General features: G+C 36.6%; 1 protein-coding gene across 2 annotated transcripts; it reads right to left on the reverse strand.

Annotated features, from left to right (window-relative positions):
• Positions 1 to 429: 429 nt before the first annotated feature.
• LOC114284923 (golgin candidate 5) lies at positions 430 to 27920 on the reverse strand. Of its 2 annotated transcripts, none has more exons than XM_028227878.2 (20): positions 27761 to 27920; positions 27363 to 27576; positions 25217 to 26205; positions 23956 to 24027; positions 19627 to 19701; positions 12948 to 13062; positions 12307 to 12368; positions 12159 to 12206; positions 7411 to 7695; positions 7274 to 7333; positions 7057 to 7140; positions 6868 to 6933; positions 6693 to 6791; positions 6390 to 6608; positions 3156 to 3270; positions 2848 to 3068; positions 2571 to 2630; positions 2370 to 2483; positions 889 to 963; positions 430 to 792 (listed from the first exon to the last, which is right to left on the reverse strand). In XM_028227878.2, exons 2-20 carry the CDS (start codon positions 27502 to 27504, stop codon positions 757 to 759), a joined length of 2937 nt encoding a protein of 978 aa, XP_028083679.2. In that variant the 5' UTR covers positions 27505 to 27576; positions 27761 to 27920; the 3' UTR covers positions 430 to 756. The 2 variants fall into 2 exon arrangements, with proteins under 2 accessions (XP_028083679.2, XP_028083680.2); XM_028227879.2 differs by having other exon boundaries at positions 27728 to 27873.

Below are 27920 nucleotides of genomic sequence, written 5' to 3' on the forward strand. Positions count from 1 at the left end.
AGATCTTTTTGATCAAATTGAATATTTTCCTTGCTTTCACCTACTCTTTACCATCTTTTCCTCCTCATGTGTAGTTGCAGATGCTATGAACAGCATTTCTGATTGAAGCTTCCTCGTAGAGTTACAGAACAGGGAAAACGCATTGCGAAGTTCAGGAAATTGAGAGAGAGAGAGAAGTGAAGGGCATTTCTGGTGGTGGAGAACCTGAGGGAGGTGGGCTAGAGAAGAGAGAGGGAGAGGTCGGTTTGCAACGAAAAGAAAACGACTGAGGGGAAAGGAGGAAGAACAGATGATTGAGATTTGAGACTAGGGAGAGAATGAAAAGGGAGTGATCAGGTGTGATGTGAGTTTGGTGCCACCCGGATAGATTTTGTGGTGTCACATCAGTACAAGAAATAAATTTATTTATTTTTTAAACAAAAAGAAAAAGACAATAAAAAGCTCAATTTTATTAACAATAAAAATCAATCAGAAAAAGTTCTCCTTTCTCTAACAATAAGGCAAGCTTGGGTTTCAAAGCTCATGGAATCGTTTCAAGTTAAAAAAAGCAAGCTGCCTTGTGAGAATTCATGCTATACAACATCGCACCATAAATTACAATAAAGCAATAATTTGACAAGGTAACATTTTTAATATATTGGAGTCCAACCGATATGATTAAACAATTAAAAAATATATCTTTCGATGATGAGCATAACTGTACCATTAATTTGGCTAAATATCATATTGAAGCGGCCATCTTGAGAAGTCACTTCGTCATGCAGAGCCCATAGAAGAACCCATTACCTGAATCTGTGACAGCAAAGACGGGCAGACATGGCTGTAACAAAAAAAATATACTTTCTACCAATAAATAATACACACAAGCTTCTTGTTGAACCGAAATACCTTATTCACGAGCAAGTTAACTTGTTCTCTATACATCTCCTTCAAGTCCACGATATCAGCACGAAGTTCTTCCAGCTTACAAAAAAAAAAAAAAAAAACATGATTAATAGGGAATTATTTGTTGTTAACTTGCTGCTGTGTTGCTACTATTACTAACAATTTTAGTACAAATAAAGCACCATGTGGCGCACACAGGAGGGGAGAGAGAAAGAGAAGGGTGAAAAATGGGAGTCCTATAACAGTATAGGGTTGGCTGTCATAAAATTTAAAGTTCTCTGCGCGACATAATGGCAATCAAAGAGAGTGAAGTTTTATTTCTTCTTGCACACCTTTGGCAGAAATAAAAAATAAAAAAAAGAAATCCCCACCTTAACCGCCTTCAAATGAACAAGAAGATGGAAAGAGATACTGGTTTTATGGGAAGAGGACAATAAGATCTAGGAAGAATCCATTAGCAACTTAAAGATGGCACCCTCATGCTATGTTTGGTTCACAGAAATGAAGTGAAATGGAATGATCATTTCATCATAACACCCATTCTCAGTTTGGTTCACCAATTAAAAATGCATTAAAACTAAAATCATAATTGATCATAGCAAGGGAATAGTCATTTCATAAGGAGGCTAAGGAATGATGATTCTATTCTATTCCACTGAACCAAATACTATATTAAAAGTTTTTCAAGTGTTCATCAAAGGAAGATATAAAATCCTACTTAAACTATCCCTTAGAATCTAATGATCTCATTGCAGTTCTAGTTTTGCAAAGACCAACCTATGACATTTATTACAGCCATAAAGCCACACAGATGGGGGCTTACAGTAATATCATTTTGCAGCCAGCAGCCAAGGCTTGGTGTAAATGTGTCATAAATAGCTACTCATGTTTCCCAATCAACTGTCCTCATGCTAGTCATAGCATCATCATTCCCTCAATAATTATTTATCTACGCGATATTACATACAGGAAAATGCCATTCCTTTTTCTGTTTTGGGTGGCAACTTACCAAGATATAGGCATGCTAGCCATGTTTAAGTTTAACTAATCTCATATGCAGTACCTTATCAAGAAGGAATACTAGTATCACAATCCCCATAAATAAACCTTTTCCACAACTGCATTTACCACGTATGTTACATGGACTAGGTACAGGTGTGTATCTAGAGGGGGTATGTGGACTAACAAAACAATGTCAAATTTTCATATTTTAATTTATTATGTGAAATAAAATAGTGTTACATGTAACATATAGTTTCAAAAAGACATAGCAATTATACAACAATATCCACATATAATAGTGTTAAATACAAATATATAAGAAGTGTCAGGTGTGACATTAAGAAGTGTAAATAAGTAGGGTAAGGGATATGTGTCCTTTCCAAGGATTGGGTGTCCGACACGGATATTTAATTTATTTTGAAGAATCCATGTAACATAATTTACCAATATGACAAACACAAAATTATATGAAATTAATGTACCTCCTCATCACGTTCACCCATTAGCTCCAGAGCTGCAGAGTGCCTCCGCCTTAGTGCCTCTAACTCTGCCCGGATGCCAGGCAGAATGGCAGCCTCTGCCCTTAATTTCTCACACTGCAAACCAATGTAGTGAAGCTTTATAAAAAAACAAGAAAAATAAGAAGATATAAAAACAATCATGCTGATAAAGGAAAAACTTACCTGTGCAGTCATTTTAACCAACTCCTCAGCAAGAGAGTCACGGATGGATTCCATAGATTCCTGAAGCAAATAACAAGACAAGAAGTAACTAATGAGAGATAAAGACAGATCAACAGGACGAACGACAAAAGAGCTTATGACAATAAACCCAAATTCTAGTCAAGCATTGAGTAAATGGAATACTGCATGCTCAAAAATTTAGTGCATATGAAACTACACTTTGACCGAGCATTATGCGCCCAATAAAGTTTAAATCCAACATAATGATGCTCCATACCAGTCGAGACATATAAGATGCGAGTTCACCCTCCTTCTGGCGAAGGCTGGCTTCAAAGGCACTAGGTGGCATGCTCTTCATAAAATACGGACTCATGGCTGTCTCTCCTGGATTTCTCCGCTCAGAGAAACTGTCAGAAGAGTCTAAAGATGCTTGCAGATAAAAACTTTCCTCCATACTGCTTAAACTGCTAGCACTTGAAAGTCTGCGGGTCATATTTCCTGTATAAAATACAAATTGGTAATAATTACTTTAGAATGAATAAGACACCACTTCAACTTTAATTAAATCAATTCTGCTGATGTTACCATTTTCAAAGCCAGATTTGCGCCTTGTTATAGGACTTTGGTCAGGTACAGTGGAAGGCTGAAGGCGAGCAGTCCTTTCAAGTTCCAAACGAGCAGCTTTCTCCTTATCAATCTCCTGGTAAATTATCAGGAGCCTAATTCAGGAAACTTGTACATGGCATGGATAATTTACAACATAATTAGAAAATGTATGGCCTGTGAATCATCCAGACCACAGATGTGAAATAAAGGCTTGTGTCTTTGTTATGCACTCTTCCAGTCCTTAAAATTTTTACATACAACCTAAATTGACCAATATCAGAAAAGATTTTCCAGTACCATCTTTTTTACTAACAACCAAACAAAGAAATTACTTGACCAGTTTAATTGTTTTACTTTTGACTAAATAAAAGTTCAGTTAAATATTAGTTTAAAGCACGTTTCAACTCAAACAGATCCCCGTAGAACATGCAAAAAAGGGCACACATAACACTTGTAAAAATCCAGAAATATTATTCAGTGTAATGGCAATGGGGTGTGTTAACAACACAAACAGTGGCTGCAACAGTGACAATCAAACAAATGGTAAATTTTTTTTAATAAGGTATTGTATTAACGAGACACCACTATAGCACAAAATTAAAAAGCCTAATAAGGAACTTAACCTTGGATGTCTAATTTCAAAATTATGTAGTAGTTGGCCATCATTCAGCTGTTCTTTTCATCATCCTTCAAACAATCAAATATTGCAAACTTTTCAAAAACCAAGTTGACGGCAGCAATGAGAGATACATCTCTATGGTCAATGGACATGACCACAAGATTATTTCCAAGGCCAGAATTGACATGAAAACTACACAAAACCCAGATGTGGGGACACATCCAACCTATGCACATATTTCACAGTTGATGACATTTCAGGAAGTTTTAGAACCTGAAGACATAACTAATAATATGCACAAGCCAAACAAAAACAATTTGCACAAAATCAAACCCTTTTTTATCTGTTTGATAATCAGTCAGACCCGATATAAACCAAATGCAAATCCTCTTCTTCGCAGAATAATCCTAACAATCAAAAGAGGAGACTGTTCATGCCACTTGGGATATTGTCAATGATCCCTTCCATGAAATGTGAGAACTGATGTGGTCAATTCTCAAACCATACACCTTCTTTAGACCATTTAAAATCCCAAGGCTATAGAATGTCTAGATCTAGCATCGAAGTGCATGCCGCTTCTCAAAGAATAAGACATATCTTGTGACAGTTATATATTTAACCAACATGGAATTACGGATATGAATAAGGCACTACAAAACCGAATTACATGCATATCCATACATATATATGTGTGTGTGTATATCTAGTGAAGCATGACGATAGAGTCCTCACAAATACCCTATCATATCTACCTTTTCACTTTCTCCTACATTTATCTCCTGTGTAGACCTTGATATGAGTTTCTTTGATGCAACTCATGTTGACATTTCAAATTTAAAGCTTTTACTACAGTGTCACTTGATAATTTTGATATTAGTAGTGTATTGAATCACACATGCATACACCATAGATGATAGTTTCACCATGATCTGTGTTCGCATACGAAAATAGCATACACAGCACTACTTATACCAAGCATAACTTCACAAGATTTAAACTGTTCACCAAACTGAAAATTAAGTAGCCTTTGAGCTTTATTTGATGGCTGAGAAGTTGGATAAAATTTATCAGGTAATCACCAGTTCTCCATTTAGTTTTACATTTTATTTTTCCTAATGCTTGCCAACAATAGAACTATCTCTAGAAATGCGAAGCAGAACAAATTGACATCCAAATGTATATTTTGGTTCATTCATCACTCTTATTGACTCAAATAGTTCAAAACACCTGATACATACACCAAAAGAAGGAACAAAAAGTAAAAGATGTAGAACGCAATGATCATGCAAAAGCAAACAAGGGCATCACTTAAATGATGGTGTCTTCAACTATTTAATTCTTAATAATTTACAACCAATTAGATTGACAAAAGGGCAGGTGGGGGATTGGGAATCACCAGAGTCCTCAGTATGAGGAAGTACAATAAGCATTGAGATCTTATGACAGCAAAATCCAAAAAGGGAAAAGAAAAACAAAAAAAAAAAAGGCACCTACTGGAGGCTATATTGGAACTCTCCACCATTAAAATATTCTATTTATGTATGTATTCATATCATAACTAAGCAACTCTCTATATATGTACGGAAAGGGAAGAATTAATAAAATCCACATCTACAGAGCAATATTAGCTAAGTCTCCAGATCGTTTGGACAGTTCCCAATTACATGCAAAATTCAAAAGGGATATTACAGTCCATTTAGTAATTTAGTTTGAGAAGATTCTGCCTCTCGGTTTCAATGTGGGAAATTACAAAGCTGGCAATGACTGATTTGTTTTTAATGGCCACTCGAAGTGGGAGGGAGTGCCAATGGTTGCAGCAGACAATTCAGTACCTTGAGGTGTTTCATAGCAACTATTAAACAAGGGCAAATTAGATTTCCCATTCAAGTTATTACAACTCAGCACAGTACTTCAGTTTCTTTTTGTGAATGTCCTATTTTTTTGAGACCAAGAGTAGAATATGACAAAATTGACAATAATTGAAGGTTCCATGGCCAGAAAACTATCATGAGACAGTTCTGGTTCAAAAGACAGAGGTAAGGAAAAAACATATTTAAACAAAAAGAAAAAGAAAAAAAGATGAAGTGACCCAACTTATGCTATTTATGTAGTAATTAAATTAGGATAATTTTGTCAATTTTAGCTAACGTCGCCCTTAAGGTGGTGACGCCAGCAATCACCATAAAAATGTATTAGAATTTTTTTAGTCAATGGGCTAGATGAATTAAAAATTGTACCATGATTCTAAGATCTGTAATGCATACCTCTCTTTTGAAGAAAAAAGGTTCAAATTATAACACCCTCAAAGAAGTTCAACAAACCATGACATAATTGAGGACTCTGATTAACCATCTCAATTGTTATACAATCAAGAAAAGAAGTCTGCAATGTTTTTGGAGTTCTACAGGCCAGAATTCAAATTTGGAGGAGATATTCATTGTGACCAGTTGACTATCAAAATTTGTTAGACTTTAGTGTACAATGCACATTGTTAATGTAGCCAAGGCTTAAATACTCAGCCTGTGCTAGACAATTGATGGGATATCATTAATACTGAAAGATCTTGTAAGAAACCTAAGAACCACAAGTGTTACCTGCTGCAAAAGTTCCCGGTGCGTTAGTGCTTCTTGTAGCTCCTCCTTGTATTTCCTCCTGAGCTCCCTAATTTCTTCTTCAAGCTGGGAGACACGACCTTCATGTGTGTCTGCTTCCTCCTTTGCTGCAAGATATTCCTGTCTATTTTCTGCAGCTCTCTGTCTCTCCTTTTCAAGGGACCGGCTTAGCTGTGTCTGCTCAGCTCTAAGACATGAAATCTACAATGCCACACTTGTGTAAGCTAAAGATTACGGAAGAATTCCATCAGTAGCACCAATTATAATGACAGAAAAAAGAATGACCTGAGCTTCAAGGACGTTCACTCGAGATAAGGTTTGCGATAACCGTTCATTTACAGATCGCTCTCTTTCTTCTGCTGCTGCAGCTTTGGCCTCTGCTTCCTGCAGATTCAAATCTTAGAGAACATGAACAAGTCTAAAATACAAAACTAAAAGGAAAAGGACAGTTCAGGAAAACCTGAAGCCGTGAGTTTAGGGATCGCTCAACAGCAGCCCAAGCTTCTGCCCTTCTTCCAGTTGTCTCCTGTTAGCAGCAGAGAAAGGATTTGATTCAACATAAGCCAAAGAAATAGATAAGCGAACCAGTTTACTGCATAAAAATCCTAAAAGTCACAGATAAATATGCAAATGTAATATACAGATCTACCTGCATGGCTTCAATCTGCCTTAGAAGAGGCCTAGTAGATTCAGGAACTTGTGTTACCAACTCCTCGCACCGACGCTCACTTTCCTGGATGCCAAAAAGAAAAATAAAATCATTGTATCATCTTGAAAACTACTGATTAAAAAAACTAAACAAACAAAATATAAAAATGATAAATAGGTAAATTAAACTTATGTTTATGCCGCCAAACTCAACATACTTGATATCGTTTTTGAAGATCCTCAATGTCTCTGCGTAGCATATCTTCTCTAAAAACAGCCTGCGATAACAAAATGAAACTTAGTTTTTGGCAGGTCCAGTGGTTGAACTTGCAATCTCAATACTCTAACTATGAACCTGCTGCTCCTTTCTACTTAGAGTTTGCCTCAATTCTTCAAGTGCTTGTACTAGCATAGTTTCACGCTCCTCAGCCTCTCGTAGACGACTCTCCAGTGCAGTTCTGGCTTCATTATTGGCCCGTGCCTCTGCCAATGCTTCAGCTTCCTTGGCTGCATTCAAAGCATCTGTATAGAATTCTTTTTGAGCTGAAATTTCTGCCTGGTGTTTTTCTATTGTTTCTTGCAGCAATTTCTCAGTCGCAGCCTTATCCCTCTTCATACTCTCTACTTTATTCTCCTCTACCTGGTAAATGGTACAAAGAAAGAACATGGCATCAGTTTTTGTTTTTTTTTCCAAAGAAAAGGGGTGAAAAATAGAAAAGAAAAAAAGAAGAATAGAAATTAGAGTACAGTAACCAGCAAGGTTGATGTTTCAATTAAGATGTGGCTTACAAATACAGTAAGTTGAAGTAGTAATTTCATCCAAGTGTAGTGACTGGCTGGTTTGGCAATTGTTTTTTTAGCTGCCTTTTTGTCTTTTTAGGATATCTTTGCTAAAAAAAAGCTGATATGTTTGGTAAAAGCAAAAAAAGTTACTTCTTGTTATTAGGAAAGTTGGATGGGTCCGTAGCTCTTTTATTTTTATTTTTTTCAATTGTTAGATTTTTTAGCAGATAACAAAGAAGCTTTTTTTTTTTTTTTGGGTCTTAAATAGCCAAAAAGTGACTTTTTTTAGTCAAAAGTGGGATTTTAGCCTAATTTAGGCTAAAATCCACAAAAAGACAAAATAGGCTAAAATAGCTAATAAAACAAAATTTCACATCAAACCCATAATCATTTCACTTTTTTCTCTCACAAACATCACATCCAACTACAAAAAAATCCAATCATCTTCCCAAACACAAAAATTTTAACATACTAAAATAGCCAAAAACTAAAATAGCCTACTAAAATAACAATTTCCCAAACACCCACAACATATGAAATAAGGGAAGGGGGGGGAAAAAATGATGAAAAACTAAATGCCAATTCAAGTGACATTTGTCCAAACAGTTACTTCAGGAGGTTTTTACACTGTTGATGCCTCATTTTTGTTCCCACTTGAGTGCTAGCTCTTTATGTTGTGATCAACATCTGACCAACAAAATATACAATGTGACAAGAATTAAGGATTAGTCCAAAATGTTGGTGGCTGAAATTCTTTTGACTAAGCTTGTAGCAAGCTCTAATGTAGAGCAAACTTGAGCCTCAGAAAGAGATTTACAAAACAGCTGGAAACATTGTCCATCATATTCTATAAGTCTAACAGGGGAAGCAAATAAAATTTTCAAGTAATATTCTCAAAGTTTACATTACACAAGACAAGGAGTAGGAAGGAGGCAACAAACAAACAAATCTAGGTAACTAATACTGCACTGCTAACCAACCAAATAGATAATATAAATATATTATACTGCCAGACACAGACATCTATTCTCTATGTGATTTATTTTTGTAAAACCCTCCAGATTTACATGCATGTTGCGTACCAATAGAAAAGCATTATCTGCTTCCACTTTCAATTATTCCAGATCCCACCATGTCTTTCTTTAAAAGGAGACGACAAATTTGCAAAAGCACTTATCATCAAAGAAGCACGGACACGGACACGGACACGTGACACGACATGAATACGACACGAACACGTAGACATGACAATTTTCAAAAAATATAGGACACGACAAGTGGGGGACACGCACAAAATATATAATTTTATATATTTATTATATGTCATATATATGAACACGTCATTCTAAGGCAATAAATAAATACAATATAACACTGATTTCTATAAATTGACATTCTTTTTCCTTTATCATCTTATTCTAAGTTATTTTGTTCAAACTTATGGACACGCATGTCCTTCACGTGTTTGAAGAGTGTCCGAGTTCTAAATTCTTTATAAAAAAACTAGGACATGTTTGAATAAGTGTCTGGCACATGTCGGGAGTGTGTCTGATGAGTGTCGGTGTCTGACACGGACACGACACGGATACACTACCTTTTTAGAAGTGTCCGTGCTTCTTAGCTTATCATAGAGTCTTAGAAATATGTTCCCTCGAGTCCCAACCCACCAATGTGTAAGCTCACACAAGAAAAATTGACCTGAGGACATGCCAAAATTATTTACTGTATCCCAAATAGAGAGACAAACAATGGATCTAATCAACAAGTGGCCCATAGATTCAGCATCTGATTGGCAAAGATACATCAAATATGAGCAAAATAAATGACAAAATTAAAAGACAAAATGTACTTTAAAATAGTTATTCCACATTTAAAGATCAAAATCAATGACCATAGACCAACTAAGAAAAAGCTACCTCAAATTGTACTAAAGGTATCCACATAAGTTTCTTCAGAAATACACTAATACCACTGCCCCAAAACAGAGAGAATGGTCAAATAAAGAGAACTGAAAAAATTTGTTCAGCTTCAATATTCTTGTGGCATTTATTAAAGGGCCCACACTGTATCTTTAAATATTTTCAGTAAAGCCAGTAAAGATCCTACCAGCCAAATTCTGGATGTTCCATTAGATACTTTGACCAATTTGGGGTGAAAGTTCGTAATTCAATGTTGTTTTCTTGGATAAGTTCTTAATTTTTAAGATTTTCATGATAGAAAAAAATAATACAAAAATTCCAAATGCTAGCAACCAAAAGATTCATCTGGGAGGGTAAAACAAGATCATTTGAAAAGACAAATTTGGTAGTTAATCTTGTCAGGTTTTTAATTGTAAGGTAGCAACCAAAAGAATCATCTGGGAGGGTAAAACAGAATCTTTTGAAAATTCATATTATGGCAGCTAATCATTTAGACCAGCTTTGTACATGGTTGTGTCTATGGGTGTCCAGCAATATAAAGAGTTGAAGGACATACCTTTACATCCAGTGGCCCAGCCAAGATTTTGAAACCTTAGCAAGATCTATTACAACCCAACCAAATCCGATTTTCATTTGGTGGTAGGACAACTAAAGATTGCCAAAGATATATGTTACAGTTATGCTCAAGTTAACTATTTGATTTGATTTGATTTTTTTTTTTTGTGTGTGTGCTGATTTTTTTCTTTTTTAATACTTAATTTGATTCTCTCATTTAATTTATAAACATGATGATCATAATAATTTAAAATGCGATAACATGTCTCCATAAAAAATGAGAACAAAGTTACACCAAGGTACACACGCAAAAAAGAGAGATAAAGAGAAAAATGAGATAAATAATATAAAATTTATAAGAGAAGATTTTAACAAAATTAACCATTTAAAGTGACAAATTGCATGGTTTTTGTTGGAAAGAAAAAATTAAAAAAGAGAGATATAAAGATATACGGGTCATACTTGAGACTTTAAAGGAATTAATTGAAATATATGTATAAAATAAATTAGGGATAAAATGTAATTTTTAAAAACATTAGGAGAGGCATGCCCCTTTTGGTTCTTACATGGCTCTGCCACTGCTTACATCCTAAGATACCATTTTTGATGAGCACCCTTAAACTCTAAAAATTGAAGAGCGGTAATAGCATATGTAACTAGGTCAGCCTTGCATTTCAAACAAGTGAATGCCAGTCTCAAAGCATTGGCTTTGACTTTAAGAGGGTGTTACTTGTTAGTGCTCAAAGGCAGCCAGCTGGTCAAGCATTTGGGAAATCATTGTGGGATCATAACCTTGTCCTTGCATTCAGTCTGAACAATACTGGGAAGAAAAAAAACCTAATTGGCACTTAGGGATAGGCTCTCTTTGTGAATCTTTGGAAATTAAGCAGTAGTAATTAGATAGGTTTTTATGCCAAGTTGCAGCCAGTGGAAGAATGCTTTCTGACATATACACAAATGCACTTGCATATATAGGGAACTACTCAATAGCAACTTACAGCAGGCCCAACCAACTTGAATTTGCGGAGTCAAAATTTTCAATGAAAATGCATTTCTAACTTCCCACAGCAAGTTTTGACTTAGGTAATGGGCAACCAAAGCCTTCTCTATTTTGTTCCAGTTCCTTCTCTCTCCTTTCTTTCCTTGAGATTATGAAATAGAAGACCAAAAATTTGTATAAAATCTTTGGAAAGCAAAAGAAGCTCCATGCCAAATGGGACATGCATAGGAATCAGAGCTCCTAACAATCTATGCATTCTGCTATCATTTCCAATCGAACGACATTAATCCAACTAGTTGAAGATTATAAATAGATAAATACATATACATATATATATATATATATTTCCACTAGAGATTAGGAATAATAGAAAAGGTAGAAATTTGTGCACTTCGAAGAGCAATTTACCTCGGAAGGAACACAAAGACAAGCCACAGGGTCACAACTAATTCTAAAATAAATATTACATAGATCTCACAAAATTAGATGTGGATAAATTTAATTTACGGGGAAACTTTTGGTTAAGGAAACTGAAAATACAAATGACCTAAGAAGCACAAGAACTTCTAAGAAGGTGGTGTGTCTTGCCAGACACTGACACCACAAGACACTCATTGGACACTTCTAGACACCTATCAGACGCACGTCCAAATATGTCTTATTATTTTAAATTTTCTAGAATTGGACATGCTAATACATGGGAACTTTAACGACCAACTCTATGGGAACTTTTTGGCCAAAGGAAGCGAATATATAGATGGCCAGTTCTACATGATTAGTCCATATATCTATACAATGCACTAAGACAAACAATAATTTTAAAGAATGTTTTCAGAATCCAATTACCTGCAGCTTTGTAGTTAGTCCTTTCTTCTCTTCTTCAAGCTCTCTAATCTAGCTTTCGTAAAAGAAGTAAGATTGTTTGAATTAGCAAAAGGTGTAACAGCAACAGGATTAGTTTCTCAATAACAAGTCAGTAGAGTAGGTTGCCTACCTGCGCCCTCAATTTCCTAATATGAGATTCTTGAGCAGCTTGCTTCTTTGAGAGCTCTTCACCTGCGATGAATAATGAATATCATCAAACATGATCACCACACAAGAAGGGCCGTCTTACCTCCAGTAGAGATATACACTATTTGTTCATAAGCAGTTCAGATCAGATTAGAAATTTCTTAAGAGGTGGAGATAGAAACAGATATAAATGCCACCTGTTCATATAAATGGCTCTGTGGTTGAGATTCTAAAATAGAAACAAATATAATCTGAGATTGTAAGAAGCAAATATAATTAGCTCTGTGCTTGCCAATTTATCTGTTCGTACTGCCACCTGTTCATTTTTTACCCCAAATATTGTATCCAGTTAAGAGTCTTCGACACTTTTAACTCAACTCAACAGAACTTCAAATTTTAACTCCTCCTTGAATTAATAAATCTGCACCTGATGTAATGTGTAACACCATCCAAAGAAGCATCCTCTCCTAGACTCCTAGAGGTCACTTAGTTTTTATTGTCTCAAAGACTACAGTAATTAATGCCACTCTACCTTGAACAACAAAGAAAGCTTTCTATGCACCATAAAACAGACACAAAGAACTAGAATATATAACAAACCACTTTCAGAAATGCATTTCACACCTTCAGCCATAACTTGAGTGATTATTTCATCTTTCTCCTTCAAAAGAGCCGCAGCGTCACTTTTTTTATTCTGCTCTCTGCGCAACGTATCCCTTTCCTTAGTGAGAGCATAAACCTGAAATTGGACAGCAAAATGATTTAATCAACAACAATTACAATAAGAACAATACAACAAAAACAAGATGAATACAACCCTACCAAGCACTTAAACAAGAACTATGTGGCAACCATGACACAATTAATATTGTTCCCAAAACCTAACAATGATGAAACTGTTAGCATATTATATTAAGTGATAGCATATTATATTAGCCGAAAGGCACACTAGGGTCTGTCTGTAATCACTGTAATCATTTTATGCACTCAGGGATAGCACTCAGGGATCATCTTGTAAATTGCATTTCTTGTAAACCCTAATCTTCTTTTATAAATAGGGGGTGATATTCTATCATTCCCCAAGCTGCTTACCCAAGCTTCATGGTATCAGAGCTACACCTCTAGGGTTAGGGTTCAAAACCGTACCTAGTTGGATCATCTGCTTCGTCGATCTTCAGCCACCGTCGTCACTCCGCTTCGTCTTCATCAGCCGCTTCGTCTTCATCAGCCGATTGGATCATCTGCTTCGTCTTCGTGGATCATCTGCTTCGTCTTCGTTGATCTCCTGCTTCGTCGATCTCCTCAGGTCCTCAGCTCGTCTTCGTCTTCTCCTCAGCTCGTCGATCTCATCGCCCTCGTCGTCCTCAGCTCCTCTGTCGTCTCCGTCACTCGTCGCCCTCAGCTTCGTCACTCGTCGTCCCTCGTCGTCCTCACTGTGGTATGATCTCCGACTCTAGTATATCTATAAATATATATATATATATACTGATATATATATATAAATAGCCTGATATATATATATTTATATATAAATATATGTATATATCCTAATATCTACATAAATCAATCAATATAAAAAAAAAAAAACAAAAACAAAAACAAAAAAAACAAAAACAAAAACAAAAAAAAAAAAAAATCAATATAAAAACAAAAAAAAACAAAACAAAACAAAACAAAAAAAAAAAAAAAACAAAAATGGTTTCTTAATTTTGTTATATCTGTATAGTGGTCATTGTGCCTGTTATATCACTACCACCTTCCAGGTTTGTGATTGCCCCTAGTTGTGTTGCGGGTTCGGTAGTATTGTATCCATGACAAATTCCACCAGTGTGTCCCCTTCTTCTCAAACACCAAAGAGTGAGAGTCCCATTCTACCTACTGCCATGATTGAGAATCCCAACCCTAGTCTGAAAATCACCACCTCTCTATTTAATGGTCAGAACTACCTAGCATGGTCCCAAAGTTTGACTATGTTTTTGAAGAGCAGAGGGAAGATGGGATATGTTGATGGCAGGATACAGGCCCCTAGTACCACTGACTCAAGTTATGAACAATGGGAGATTACCAACTCTTTAATTATGAGTTGGCTTATCCATTCGATGGTTCCAGAACTTGGTGAGGGCTACTTGTCTATGGAGACTGCCCAGGATGTTTGGGAGGCTGTGGCTGTTACCTATTCCCGCAAAGGGAATTTTTCACAGGCATTTGAGTTGCGCCGCTCTATTGAGAGCACACTTCGGGGGGAGCAAACTGTTCTTCAGTACTTCACTTTCCTCACCAACGGCTGGAAACGCCTTGATCACCTGGAAGACTATAAGCCCGTTTGCCCTACTGATTCTGTCGGGTACAAGAAGTTCATCGCACGGGAACGGGTCTTTAAATTTTTGGCCGGCCTAAATGTGGAGTATGATCCAGTTAGGGGTCGAGTTCTGAGTATGGATACTCTTCCTTCACTTCAGGAGGCATTTTCCTATGTACAAAATGAGGAGAGTCGCCGGTCTGCTATGATGTCCCCTGTCTCTACTGACCGTTCCGCATTACTGTCTACTCCTCGAGATGGCCTCAGCCTGCCTCATTCGTCTGCTGCTAAGGAGTCTGTATTTTGTGATTATTGCAAGAAGCCGCGGCATACTCGTGAGACGTGTTGGAAGCTTCATGGGACTCCATCCGGGGGTCGCAGTGATCGGTCTGGTTCTCGAGGAGGTCGGTCAGGTCAATCTAGGGGACGTGGTTCCTATTCCCGGGCTCATCAGTCTAGTGCCGTTGATACCCTTGATACTACTTCTACTTCTGTTACCCAAGCTTCTGATACTGAGCTGGAGGATGCTTTGCGCCAATTGTTGGACCGCCGATCTTCTACTGCTCTCAGTACCACTTCCTCGTCCTTTGCCCGCTCAGGTAACTTAGCATCTTCTCCTTGTGCTTTCCTGTGTCATACATCTTTGCCTTGGATTATTGATTCTGGTGCCTCAGATCATATGTCTGGCTCCGCTGATCTTTTCTCTGTCTATAAGCCCTCTTCAGGTCAGGACAAAGTTAGGATTGCCGATGGAACTGTTTCTTCCATTTCTGGCAAAGGTTTAGTCCAAGTCACTCCTACCATACATCTATCTTCTGTTCTCCATGTTCCCAAGTTTTCTGTTAATCTATTATCCTTAAGTCGTCTTACCCAGGATTTGAATTGTCGTGTGACGTTTTTTCCTGATCATTGTCTTTTTCAGGACCTTGTCACGGGGAGGACGATTGGCAGTGGTAGTGCAGCAAATGGTCTCTACTTCCTAGATCAACCGGACAAACTTGCTTATTCTTCCACCACGTCTTCTACTACCCCGCTGATGTATGGCTGTGGCATCGGCGTCTTGGGCATCCCTCCTTTCATTTACTTAAGCATTTATTTCCTTCTAGTTTCGCAAATCATCATGTGTCTGACTTTCTTTGTGAGTCTTGTCAACTTGGAAAACAACATAGAGCTTCTTTTGCTTCCAGTTTAAATAAAAGCTTTGTTCCTTTTTCATTAATACATTCTGATGTTTGGGGTCCCTCTCGTGTTCTGTCTGTGAAAGGTCATCGCTGGTTTGTTACATTTATTGATGATTTTTCTCGTGCTACTTGGGTGTATCTCATGAAAGATAAAAGTGAGGTTTTCTCTGTGTTTCGCACTTTTCATAAGATGATTTGTACTCAGTTTGGGGCCACTATCAAAATCTTTCGTTCTGATAATGGCGGGGAATACATCGATTCTGGGTTAGGACAATATTTCTCTACTCATGGCATTATCCATCAGACCTCTTGCACCAATACCCCTCAACAAAATGGGGTGGCCGAACGCAAGAATCGGCATCTTCTTGACATGGCTCGGTGCATGTGTTTTTTTATGCATGTGCCTCGACCCTATTGGGGCGACGCTGTTCTCACCGCTGCCCATCTTATTAATCGTCTCCCTATCCAGGTCTTGGCCAAGCAGGCTCTGCTTCACGTCCTCCTCAGTTCTCAGTCCTTGTTTTCTATTCCTCCTAAAATATTTGGTTGTGTCTGTTTTGTCCATAATCACTCTCCCTCTCGTGGTAAGTTGGACCCTCGCTCCCTCAAGTGTGTTTTCCTTGGTTACTCTCCTACTCAAAAGGGGTATAAATGTTACCACCCTTCTTCTCGTAAGTGGTTTGTGTCCATGGATGTCACTTTCTTTGAATCCCAGTCCTATTTCTTTTCCTCTCCGGTGTCACCGTCCTCATTTCCGGGGGAGCCTTGGTGTGAAGTGAGTCCTGTGCCTCCTATGGTGGAACCAGTTGTTCTTGCACCACCCTCTACTACTGTGCTTCCTATGGTGGAACCAGTTGTTCTTGAACCCCCTCTTCTACTGGGACTATAGAACCCACTGTCACCAAGAATACGGACGGGCATGTTTATGTCCGGGACATAGACAGAAAACAAGTTAACTGGATACACGGGACCGTTTCTGCTACCCCACTGCCATCTCCTGCTTCTGATGAGAGTCGAGGTAACTTTGAATCTCTCGAGTCCATTGATCTTGATGTTCCTATTGCCAAGAGGAAGGGTGTGAGATCTTGTACTCAACATCCTATCTCACAGTTTGTATCATACTCTCATTTGTCATCCTCATATAAAGCGTTTGTGTCCAATATTTCCTCTGTTAGCATTCCTAACCATTTTCAGGATGCTCTTGCTACCTCTGAATGGAAACTAGCCATGATTGAGGAAATGAAAGCACTTAGGAAGAATGGCACTTGGGAATTGACTGAGTTACCTCCGGGCAAACGACCTGTGGGATGTAAATGGGTATATGCTGTGAAACACAAAGCAGATGGGTCTATTGAGCGTTACAAGGCAAGACTTGTGGCAAAAGGGTTTACTCAGACATATGGCATTGATTATCAGGAGACCTTCGCACCCGTGGCTAAAATGAATTCAGTCAGAATACTTCTCTCTCTAGCAGCTAATCTAGATTGACCGCTTTATCAGTTTGATGTCAAGAATGCTTTTCTCCATGGTGACCTCGAAGAAGAAGTATATATGGACATTCCTCCGGGTTTTGAGGATCATCAAACAGAAGGCAAAGTATGCAAACTTCGGAAGTCATTATATGGTCTCAAACAGTCTCCAAGGGCTTGGTTTGAGAGATTCACTCAGGCTATGATTAAATATGGCTTCAAACAAAGTCAGGCAGATCACACATTGTTTGTGAAACATTCCTCACACGGTAAGACTACAGCACTTATTGTTTATGTAGATGACATAGTTCTTACAGGCAATGATAGTGGGGAAATACCTCTGTTGAAGAAATATTTAGCTAAAGAGTTTGAAATCAAAGACTTGGACAGCTTGAAGTATTTTCTGGGCATTGAAGTTGCTCGCTCTAAGGATGGGATATTTATCTCACAGAGAAAATATGTGCTTGACCTGTTGAAGGAAACTGGGATGCTTGGCTGCAAGGCATGTGCCACCCCCCTGGAACCCAATCAGAAATTAGGGGATGATGAAGGAGGAGAAGTTGTGGATAAGGGGAGCTATCAACGATTAGTGGGTAAGCTCATTTACCTCTCTCACTCCCGTCCTGATATTGCTGTTGCTGTCAGTATAGTTAGTCAGTTTATGCATGCTCCTCATCAGATTCACCTTGAGGCTGTCATGAGAATCTTGAGGTATTTGAAGTCTGCTCCTGGTAAGGGTCTGTATTTTTCAAAGTATGATCATCTTCGTGTAGAAGCCTATACAGATGCTGACTGGGCTGGGTCAGTAACTGATAGGAGATCAACTTCAGGGTATTGCACATTTGTTGGCGGCAACCTAGTTACTTGGAGGAGTAAGAAACAGAATGTGGTTCCCAGGTCAAGCGCAGAAGCTGAGTTTAGAGCTATGGCACAAGGTGTGTGTGAACTTTTATGGATCAAATTATTGTTGCGTGATCTAGGTATTGATCAGACGGACTCCATGCGGTTATACTGTGACAATAAGGCCGCCATCAACATCGCTCACAATCCAGTTCAACATGACAGGACAAAACATGTTGAGATTGATCGCCACTTCATTAAGGAGAAACTCACTAGTGGTATCATTTGTACTCCCTTTGTCCAGTCTGGTGAACAACTTGCTGACATTCTCACCAAGGGAATTGGAAATAAACCATTTCATGACATCGTAGGCAAGCTGGGCATGAGAGATATCTTCGCACCAGCTTGAGGGGGAGTGTTAGCATATTATATTAAGTGATAGCATATTATATTAGCCGAAAGGCACACTAGGGTCTGTCTGTAATCACTGTAATCATTTTATGCACTCAGGGATAGCACTCAGGGATCATCTTGTAAATTGCATTTCTTGTAAACCCTAATCTTCTTTTATAAATAGGGGGTGATATTCTATCATTCCCCAAGCTGGTTACCCAAGCTTCAGAAACAACGTGCAAGGATTGTTCAAATCTCATATTAAATGTCATATCTTTTAAGACTTTGCTCATAAACAGCACACAATGTAGAAGATTATCACAAGCTATGTGAAATTTAAAGAAAATACTATAGAATACAATAGTTAAAATAAATTTCTTTATAGACGGGACATGATAAATGAAAGATTGAGAAGAAGTGGATGAAGTGAACATGTCTAACACGTGTTCAAAACAAAATTGTCAAGTACCTAATGATTGTTTACTCCTTTGTCAATGACTGCAGCATAAAATGTAATTGTAAAGTATCAAAAAAACATGTCAATTACACTGGATAATTGCGAAGATATGCTGTAGTCAAGCGACAAATTTAGTATTTGACACAAACTAAAGGATTGTAGAAAATTAGAAGTGGCACCAATCAGACTGTTTGAGATGGTATGGTAATGAGCAACATAGAAACAACTCACACGACTATAAGGAGGAATGACTCCAGCTAGTTTTTTTTTTTTTTTTTTGAACATCTCCAGCTAGGTTGACACCAAAAGAAAAAGGGTTAGCTAAGATGGATATGGGTTAGAGGTGTTGAGACATGATAAAATTTCCCTTCCTCAGACTTGGCTGAGGAGATGGCTCTCAATAGGACCAATTGGAGAAATAAAACCATGTAGACGGACTTTGACCTTGAAGGGTTTGTCAGTGAAGAAAAAGGATGGCTCAATCAGTAGTTAACAATTTATCAATAGTAAACATCAACTGCTATTATAAAATAGAAAAGTGACAACTAATGCAAATGAAACATGACTTATCATCATCCACTAAAAAGAAATTCATCAAATAATCATGCTGAGCCCAAACAAGTTAGCACAAACAAAACCCAAAAATGATAGAAAGGAAATTCACCTTTCTTTCAAGAGTAGATACCCTTTGATGGTACTCCTCCCGGAGTGACTCGATTTCTGCTTCATTGGACTTTCTCTGTAGAAAGATTCTCACTAGTTAAAAAGTGAATAATTACAGATGCATACATATACATTTATGTAGAGAGAGATAGAGAGTAAGCCATATATTAGGTAACCAACAATGCAACCGCAGATATATGCAACATGAAAAGCTGAAACAACAAAGAAGCAAGAAAAAGTAGCAAGATTAATAGTTGCTAATTCTTAACTTGCTTATTGTAGTGGGTTGGGGGATGAACAACTTTCAACTTTCAACTGAAGCGAAAGGTTTGATGTAAGACAACTAAAAACTTGTAAATGGACTAGCAAATGAATTTTTCATAAGACAGTACAACAGTTAAGCATCACTATATTGGGGGGGGGGGGGGGGGGGGGGGGGGGAACCTTGATCCTAAGAAGGTATACCTAGAGGTACAATTGAAAAAGACAGACAATGATAACCACACATACTTTACAAAATCATTAGAACTAAAAGAAAGTATTCTTGAACTATACATCACACAACACAAAAAAAAATTGTGAATTAGTGCCATTCACAAAGGCAAAAGTCAACATGCTGTTAAGCATCATAATTTCAAAATGAACAAGAAATAAGCAACTCTGATGGTTAAGGCCGGCCTCTCTACGCACAAGGTAACGAAAAAGGCATAAGCTGCATGAATTAAGGCTAAGAAGCATGGATACATGACATGACACGGACACGCAAATTTTAAAAAAATGCAGGACACAACACGTTGGGGATAGGCGCAAAACACATAATTTTATATATTTATCATATATCATATTTTTAAATATTTAATATGTATTTTATGTCAAATATTTAATTTTTTCAAATTTATCAACCTTAGGTATGCTATTTTAGTATAAAAAAAAAAAATTATAAATTTTAAAAAATAGTCCTCAGTGTGTCCCAATGTATCCCAAGTGTCCTAGCGTGTCTAACTCTTTCTAGTGTGTCCGACACGTGTCAGACACCCATACGTGAAGTAAAAATAAAAATAAGACAAAGAATAAAAAAAAAGTAAGGCAATTTCATATCAAAATTGAGAGAAAGAACACATATGTTCTATTTTTCCTTTTTGGTATCAAAATTAACAATTATTTTACTATATTGTTGATTTCACAATCACAATTGTTAAAAGCATTTTATTGATCAGCGTCAACTTTGTAACATGGAATTTGGAAGCACAACCAATTGTTAGTTGTCATGATGTAAAACATAGAGAAGGCTTTCTAAAAGCTAAAATAAAACAACAAGCCTATTTTAAAATACAATACAAATAACACATGAGTTTCTTGTAGCGAACAAGAAAAAAGATGTAGCACCTTATGAGGAAAATTCTAAGCCGTGATTTTAGTTATATTACATCATTGATTTAACACCAAATGACTAGCAAAGCAAATTGTCATGTGACATCATAATGCAAAGGAACTATGATCGAAATATTTACCATTGTAATGCCATATCTTAGGAGAAACAACTTTTTCTTTTCTTTTCTTTTCTTTTCTTTTCTTTTCTTTTCTTTTTTTTTTTGGATCAGGAATTTTATTGAAAAAGAAGAAGACAAGGAATCCTCTAGAGAAAAGTATATCTCAGTGCAAAAGAAGAAAAAACTCTATGTTGCAAACTGACAACTAATCCTTAGAAATTTCAGCATTCATTTTGCTAATTTCCATTTTTATTTCTCAGCCCCCGATTTGCATGGGTTAATGTACTTGACAATGGTGTATCACTAGAAACCCATCTTATGATGTCAAATCAATTTTATTTTCTTTTCTTTTCAATTGGTGGGAGGGGAATAGGAGATGAGGAAGCCACATCACACAATGATGAGACTCAAGCTTGAGCATCACACTTAGTAAGGGAGTACCTCATCCACCAGGCCAGCACTTGCTTTATTAAAGGATTCATATGATGCATGCCATAAGAAAAGCAAGAGAGAGTAAATTAAAAAACAACACCCAAATAATACACATTAATGTGTGTTTGGGAGGAAAAAGATTAGACACACACCTAACCTTTGGCACAGTGCAAAAAGTGGTTACCCTAAGACTTGAACCCATAGCCACAAGGTTATTAAGAAGCAAAAAAATTTGGAATTAATTGACGACTTTGAAGCATAGACATGAACACAACACGACACGGACATGTCGACATGGCAAATTCCAAAAAAGTAGGACACATACACGACTCAGACATGGTTTGGACACGCTGCAAATAATTATATCTTAAATATTATATTATCTAGGAATATATTATATTATATAATTATATTTGTGCATTATATATACAAAATTAAATAATTACTTCATACTAGGTAAATCTTGTATCTAATTCTCTGACATGAATTTTTAGACTATAGCAAACATATTAGTTGTGTTACTTCCCTTATCCTCCACAGCCATCTACTAATACATTTACATATCTTTTCATTTTTAATTTTATTTTATGCAAAACTTTTATAGAATTATTCTTAAAATTATACATTTTTTTGAGGATATAACATATTTATGTCAAATTCTTAAATTTTGAAAGTTATATTTCAACAAATGTTCAAGAAATGTTAGTCTCATGTTTACTTTTTAGTGATAGACATGGCCAAGAAGTGACGGACACATGTCTGAAATTAAGTTTTGGCATCACCTATAAAAGTCAAAAAGTCACTAAAAAAGCAAAAAAAAATCATATTGTTTACCTTGTTTGGGCGGGAAAAATAAAAAATAAAAAAATAAGACAAGTTGACTGACATGCACGGAAAGCAGTAGTGCAGCTCAGTGAGGTGAAAAAAGAAATAATAAAAAAAAAAAAACAGTGCAGCTCTATGCAATGATGTGGCACAATGTAAGCCACGACTTTGGAAATAAGTACAAGTTGATTGACATGCACAGAAAGCAGCTCTCAAATCAGAAGGGTAGCAATGTAATTTTGCTATTTGATACAATATTTTAATACACATTTTTTCGTAAAAAGTCAAAAGGTTATCCCAAACATACATCTTTTTTCTCTCTACTTTTTTAGCCAAAAAGTCAAAAAGTGCACTTATATAGATCATCCCAAACAAACACTAAATTTTACTTTTAATTAAAGACAACTAAAAAAGAGTATTGGACACGTGTTGGAGAGTGTCCGAGGAGTGTTGGTGACTGACACAAACATGTTACCTTCTCAGAAGTGTCTGTGCTTCTTATATTGACACCTAGGTGGCACTCACATGCAAACTAGTGTTGTGATGTTTTTAGTCAATTTGATTCTTATCTATAGTTTCTTTAAGTTAGTACACTGCTGGTTTGATGTTACTAATGTTTCAAAACTCAATATTTTTTAAATAATTTTAACATTGCTAGACATGGACTATAATGGTCGCATCCGATTAATAACTTTAGAATCAGTTGTAGTCAGAAGATTGGTGGTTCTGAAGTCTAATATAACTGTGTAATGCTTTGAATTCGATATTTACCATGTTTAAGAATTTAAGTAACTATAAAGTTTTCTTTGAGACACCATGATCCAATTCTAAAACGAGGCATGACACTGGAGAGAATCTAGGCCTAATGCTGCAGAATCTTAGTGCATAAACCTCTCTCTATGATTCAAATTCCTATTTCACAAGTCTGGCACCTTCACTCCCTCGAATGTTCAACCAAGCACCCAAAAAACATAAAATGACACTCATTAATGTTCATACCGTACCTATTTGACTCCCCAACCCTTTTCTTACATCCATACAAACCATTAAAAATCTGTAATTATTTTTTGATAAGAAACTAATCCTAAACTTTTTCTGCGATATTCACAGTTAGCCCTTGGCAACCATGGCCTAATATCAATTGTGATAAACATAGCTTGTAGGAGGGCGTCTCCTGTATTTCTCCTGCATCATCATACCTTCCTTCTTCCACCTTCCTTCACCAAGAGATCTCTCCCTTGTGTATTCCACCTCAGGCTGTTATATAATATATACTGTTATTCTTCTTTTACAATTGTTTTATTAATCAAAGGACTACAAAAATAAGGAAATGAAAAGTTGGATCCTATTAAGCTATTGGATACAAATAATTTAGTGATGAATTAAAAGAATAGGAAAAAGAATTACTGATATAAATAGACAAAGAGGGATCAAGAGCCAACAGAAAACCAATTGAATTTAAACACCAGAAAAAAATGAGCGATAACTACAATTCTTATGAATATATATGTGCGCCACTAGCACAGTATTCCATGGACAACCCGAAATACCCAATAAAGAACGAATGTTAGATCCACACTTACCCTCAAATCCTCAATTACAGCCTTTAGATTCTCGTTCTCATTCATCAACTTAGCAATTTCATCCGCTTTTGCCTGGAAAAATAAAATCAGAAAATTATTCGATTTCAAGGAGTATAAATTCAATAAAAGAAGCATAAATGCCATATTGTAGGACATTTCTTTAAAATGCAGTAAGGAGATATATAATCAAGGATAAGAAAAGCCATCAAAACATGCAGCTATACACGTAAAAGAAGATTTAGAAATAATGGAATTGTTAATATCTTACATATACAAAATGCAGCAAAATGATAAAATACTAATATTGGCTGCTAATTGATTTAGACTTTAAAACAAAATTAAAAACAAAATGTGGCGAGTCAGAGTCCTCACGCAGCAAAGAGTTTAAGCATCCTATCAACCAAAAAATAATTTAAAAAATCAAGTGAAATAAAAGGAGCAGAGCAAAGAGGAAGAAAACCAATACGGAAGAAAGAAAAAAGTACACAAAAGGTTGAACCACATTCACTGGTTTTGTAGCAACATAACCAGAGTTAATTTTATAGCGAATGCTTGTTAGTACAACAGTCAGACAGCTGAACAACATCTTATGCTTGGTATAAAGCGGCTGTTAGACTATACAAACGTATTTGTGAGTAATATAAATGAGACAGAACATAGCTTTAAATTGGCTATTTTAGTAACTTTTGAACTTTTTAGCTAAAATATGAGGTAAAAAAAACTAGTATGCTTGCGATGACTTTTTGGCTTTTCACAAAAAAGTGCAAAAAGTATAGAGAAAAGGTTCTTTGACTTTTTTGTACAGTTTGTTGGCTTTTTAGTTTTTTTAGTGACTTTTTGACTTTTAGGGTAAAATAGTAAGTTGCCAAATGAGGCCTAAATCAAAATAGTCCTCGCAGCTTGTTTGTCTTCTCAGAAACAAATAAAATAGTGAAAAACTAAAAACACTAGTTTCATGTATAAAAATGGAATTACCATCCAACTTTCCTGAATAGAAACTCCAAATCAATGGCCTAAATACCTAATTATCTTAACTGGCATCCTCTTCATACCCTTGAGCCTCCACTCTTCCCATGTACATGTGTATATATAACATTTATGATGCTAAAATGCACACGACTTTTCTACAAAATCAAGTGCAAAAAGACTTTCTAACCCCAGTTAAACTCAGGTTCTAAATTATATTTAGATTTCTATGCATCAGGCAGGAGGCTTGATTACAAGTCACACTCCCCATGAAATAACTGTAAAAGTTAAATACCTGAGCTTGTCTAGCAGCTCCCTGTAGAGCAGTTTCCATCATTTTCATTTCCCTCTTCAAACTCTCCAGTTCAACCACAGAATCTGCAATATCAGATGCACTGATTCCAGAACTCACACGTTGTTCTTTAACATCAGGTTCATAATCACTGGCTTGCTGATTCAGCTCAACTTCTCGAACAATTGTATCATTTTCATGAGAAACCGGTTCAGAAACCATCTCTGAAGCCTCATCTGGAGGTGGCCCAGCAGGCAAGTCATCTGTAAAATGTTCCTCAGCACTTTCAGTCTCCTTAGAAGTAGGAGAAACGGAACCAGGGAGCTCTGTCTCCATTCCAGCTTGGATCTCACTCACTGCATCCTCGGCTTGAACTGGAGAAGAGTTCTCTACAATCTCTTCTTCTTGCATCTTCTGTTCATCACTGGTCTCATGCAAATTGACAACAAAATGTGATTCAGGTGGCACAAGGGCACTGCTCTCAACTTGATCTACTTCATTGGTTCCTGGCTTGGCTTCCACTAACTCTGAATTTTCAAATGGCCCCAATGCTGAGGTCTCCTGATTGGGGGGCTTTAAGGAATTGGGTTCCTCAGCATGTTCAACATTAGATTCAGATGATTCAACAGGTATTGGTTGTGAATCAGATTCAGATTCAAATTTATTAAGGTTTACTGGTTCAGATTTACCAGTGTCAACAATAACTGCATTTGTTCCTTCAGCAATTGCAATATTTGTTCCTTCTGCAGCGTCTGGAAGCACATGAGAGCTTTCTTGATTTACTACTTCAGCAGGTCTGGTTAGCTCAGTGGCAGAATTTGTGGACCTATCATTTGCAGCCTCTTCTTTTTCCTCAACAGAAGATGGAGACTCTGATGACTCAGGTTTCTCAATTGATTCTACTGTACTTTCATCACCTTTATGCCCCATAAAGGCTATGACAGGTTCAAATATTGTTTTTGTGTCTGTGCCCGAAGACCATAATCCTGAAGCTGATATGGATACAAAGAAGTGATTATGAAACAAAATTAGTCCAAAATCATCATTTAGACTTTCATACAAAATATATTGGATATGGTTTTAGATCTTGAAAGTTGAAAATTCAGACCAAAACTAACCAGATGAAATTAAGTATTGCGTTTTGTTTTTTATTTAATTCGACTGGCAAACATGTCAATAGTACAACTAGTTAATTGATAATGGTGTGCATTATATTACTTGGAACGTGGATCGTTTCGGTACGTGGAATAGGAACGGGATTGTGATATGCCACATGCTCTAAAATGTGATATGCCACATGCTAGAGTGGCATTATAATGGTGTGCATTATATTACTTGGAACGTGGATCGTTTCGGTACGTGGAATAGGAACGGGATTGTGATATGCCACATGCTCTAAAATGTGGTACGATAGGGATGGGCTTGTATATATTACACTTAAGAATATAAGATACGTCTAGAGTAATTTCCTTTTAACTATTAGACATCCAAATATATATATATATATATATTTATTTATTTTTGATGTTTTTGTCTATTCAAAACTTAAGTCATCTTAGATTTTAATTCATTATATTGATTTTTTTCCTTCTTATTAGAAATGGATCACTAACTTTACCGTTTTTGAATGAAAATGTACCATGTTTCAGAACGTGCATACCAATACGTAATTCGTTAGGGTATTAGCATTTTCTGGTAACACAGGTGTGCAGGATCTTGGTATAGCTTAAACACTGTTATTCGGTATAAGCAGGCAGCAATTTACACACATCCATAAATTTTAGTAGTAGTTTGGGAATCCAGGCCAGCTTGACTCGCAGTGAATCAAGGTTAACAAGACTAGCAAGAACCAACATGATGATACCAATGAACATCTTGACTAGCGTTCATCTCTGATTTTGATATATATATATATATATATATTCTTGTAAGCAATTGATATAACCAACTTTTCCAAGTCCCAACTTTTCCAGTGGTAGTTTGAAAAAATTATTACAATTTCATGGTATCTTCCATCACAATTATACAACATTACTTGTGGCCACTTTGAGAAATTGGAAAGCAGTCTCCGTTTGCATTGAAGTTATTGTTGTTTACAAAGAAAGAGCTATGTACAAAAGAATAGTAATTGGAATAGAAATAGAAATACCTTGAGAGTCGGGCTTGTCTTCGAAACCAAGAGCGGTATCGAAATTCTTCTCGATGTTCTTGACGCTCTCACTGATCTTATTGACAGCCCCAGCGAGATCCGGGAAGTTCCCCAAAGAGACTTTCCCGCTAAACCAGGCCATTTCCTAGACCCAATTCAGAACAAAACTCTCAATTCAAGGCTCTAACTTCCCAGATCAAACGCATCGACAAACCTACAAAATCAACCAAAAAATACAATTTATTTATAACGAATGGCGATGTTGAACACATTGATGAATGAAAGACGAATCAAGAACCACTGGTTCACCATTTCCAAACGGAAAAAGAAGATCTGAATTGCAACTCAATACATATATGATATACCTATATAGAATGAAACAAAATAGAGAAATGGACCTGGTGAGGATCCAACAAGGAGGAGATCGAGACACAGAGAGAGATCTGCAATTGCAATGGGTTCCGTTCCTCCGAGTCCGAGTTGGTTTCGCACTCTGCAGAGTTGAGTCCAACATTTCACCTATGAAAATTTATTTTGTTTTTGAAGAAACCAGTACAG

Source organism: Camellia sinensis, chromosome 4 (assembly GCF_055761805.1).
Source record: "Camellia sinensis isolate YWXY chromosome 4, ASM5576180v1, whole genome shotgun sequence".
Lineage (NCBI taxonomy): Eukaryota > Viridiplantae > Streptophyta > Magnoliopsida > Ericales > Theaceae > Camellia > Camellia sinensis.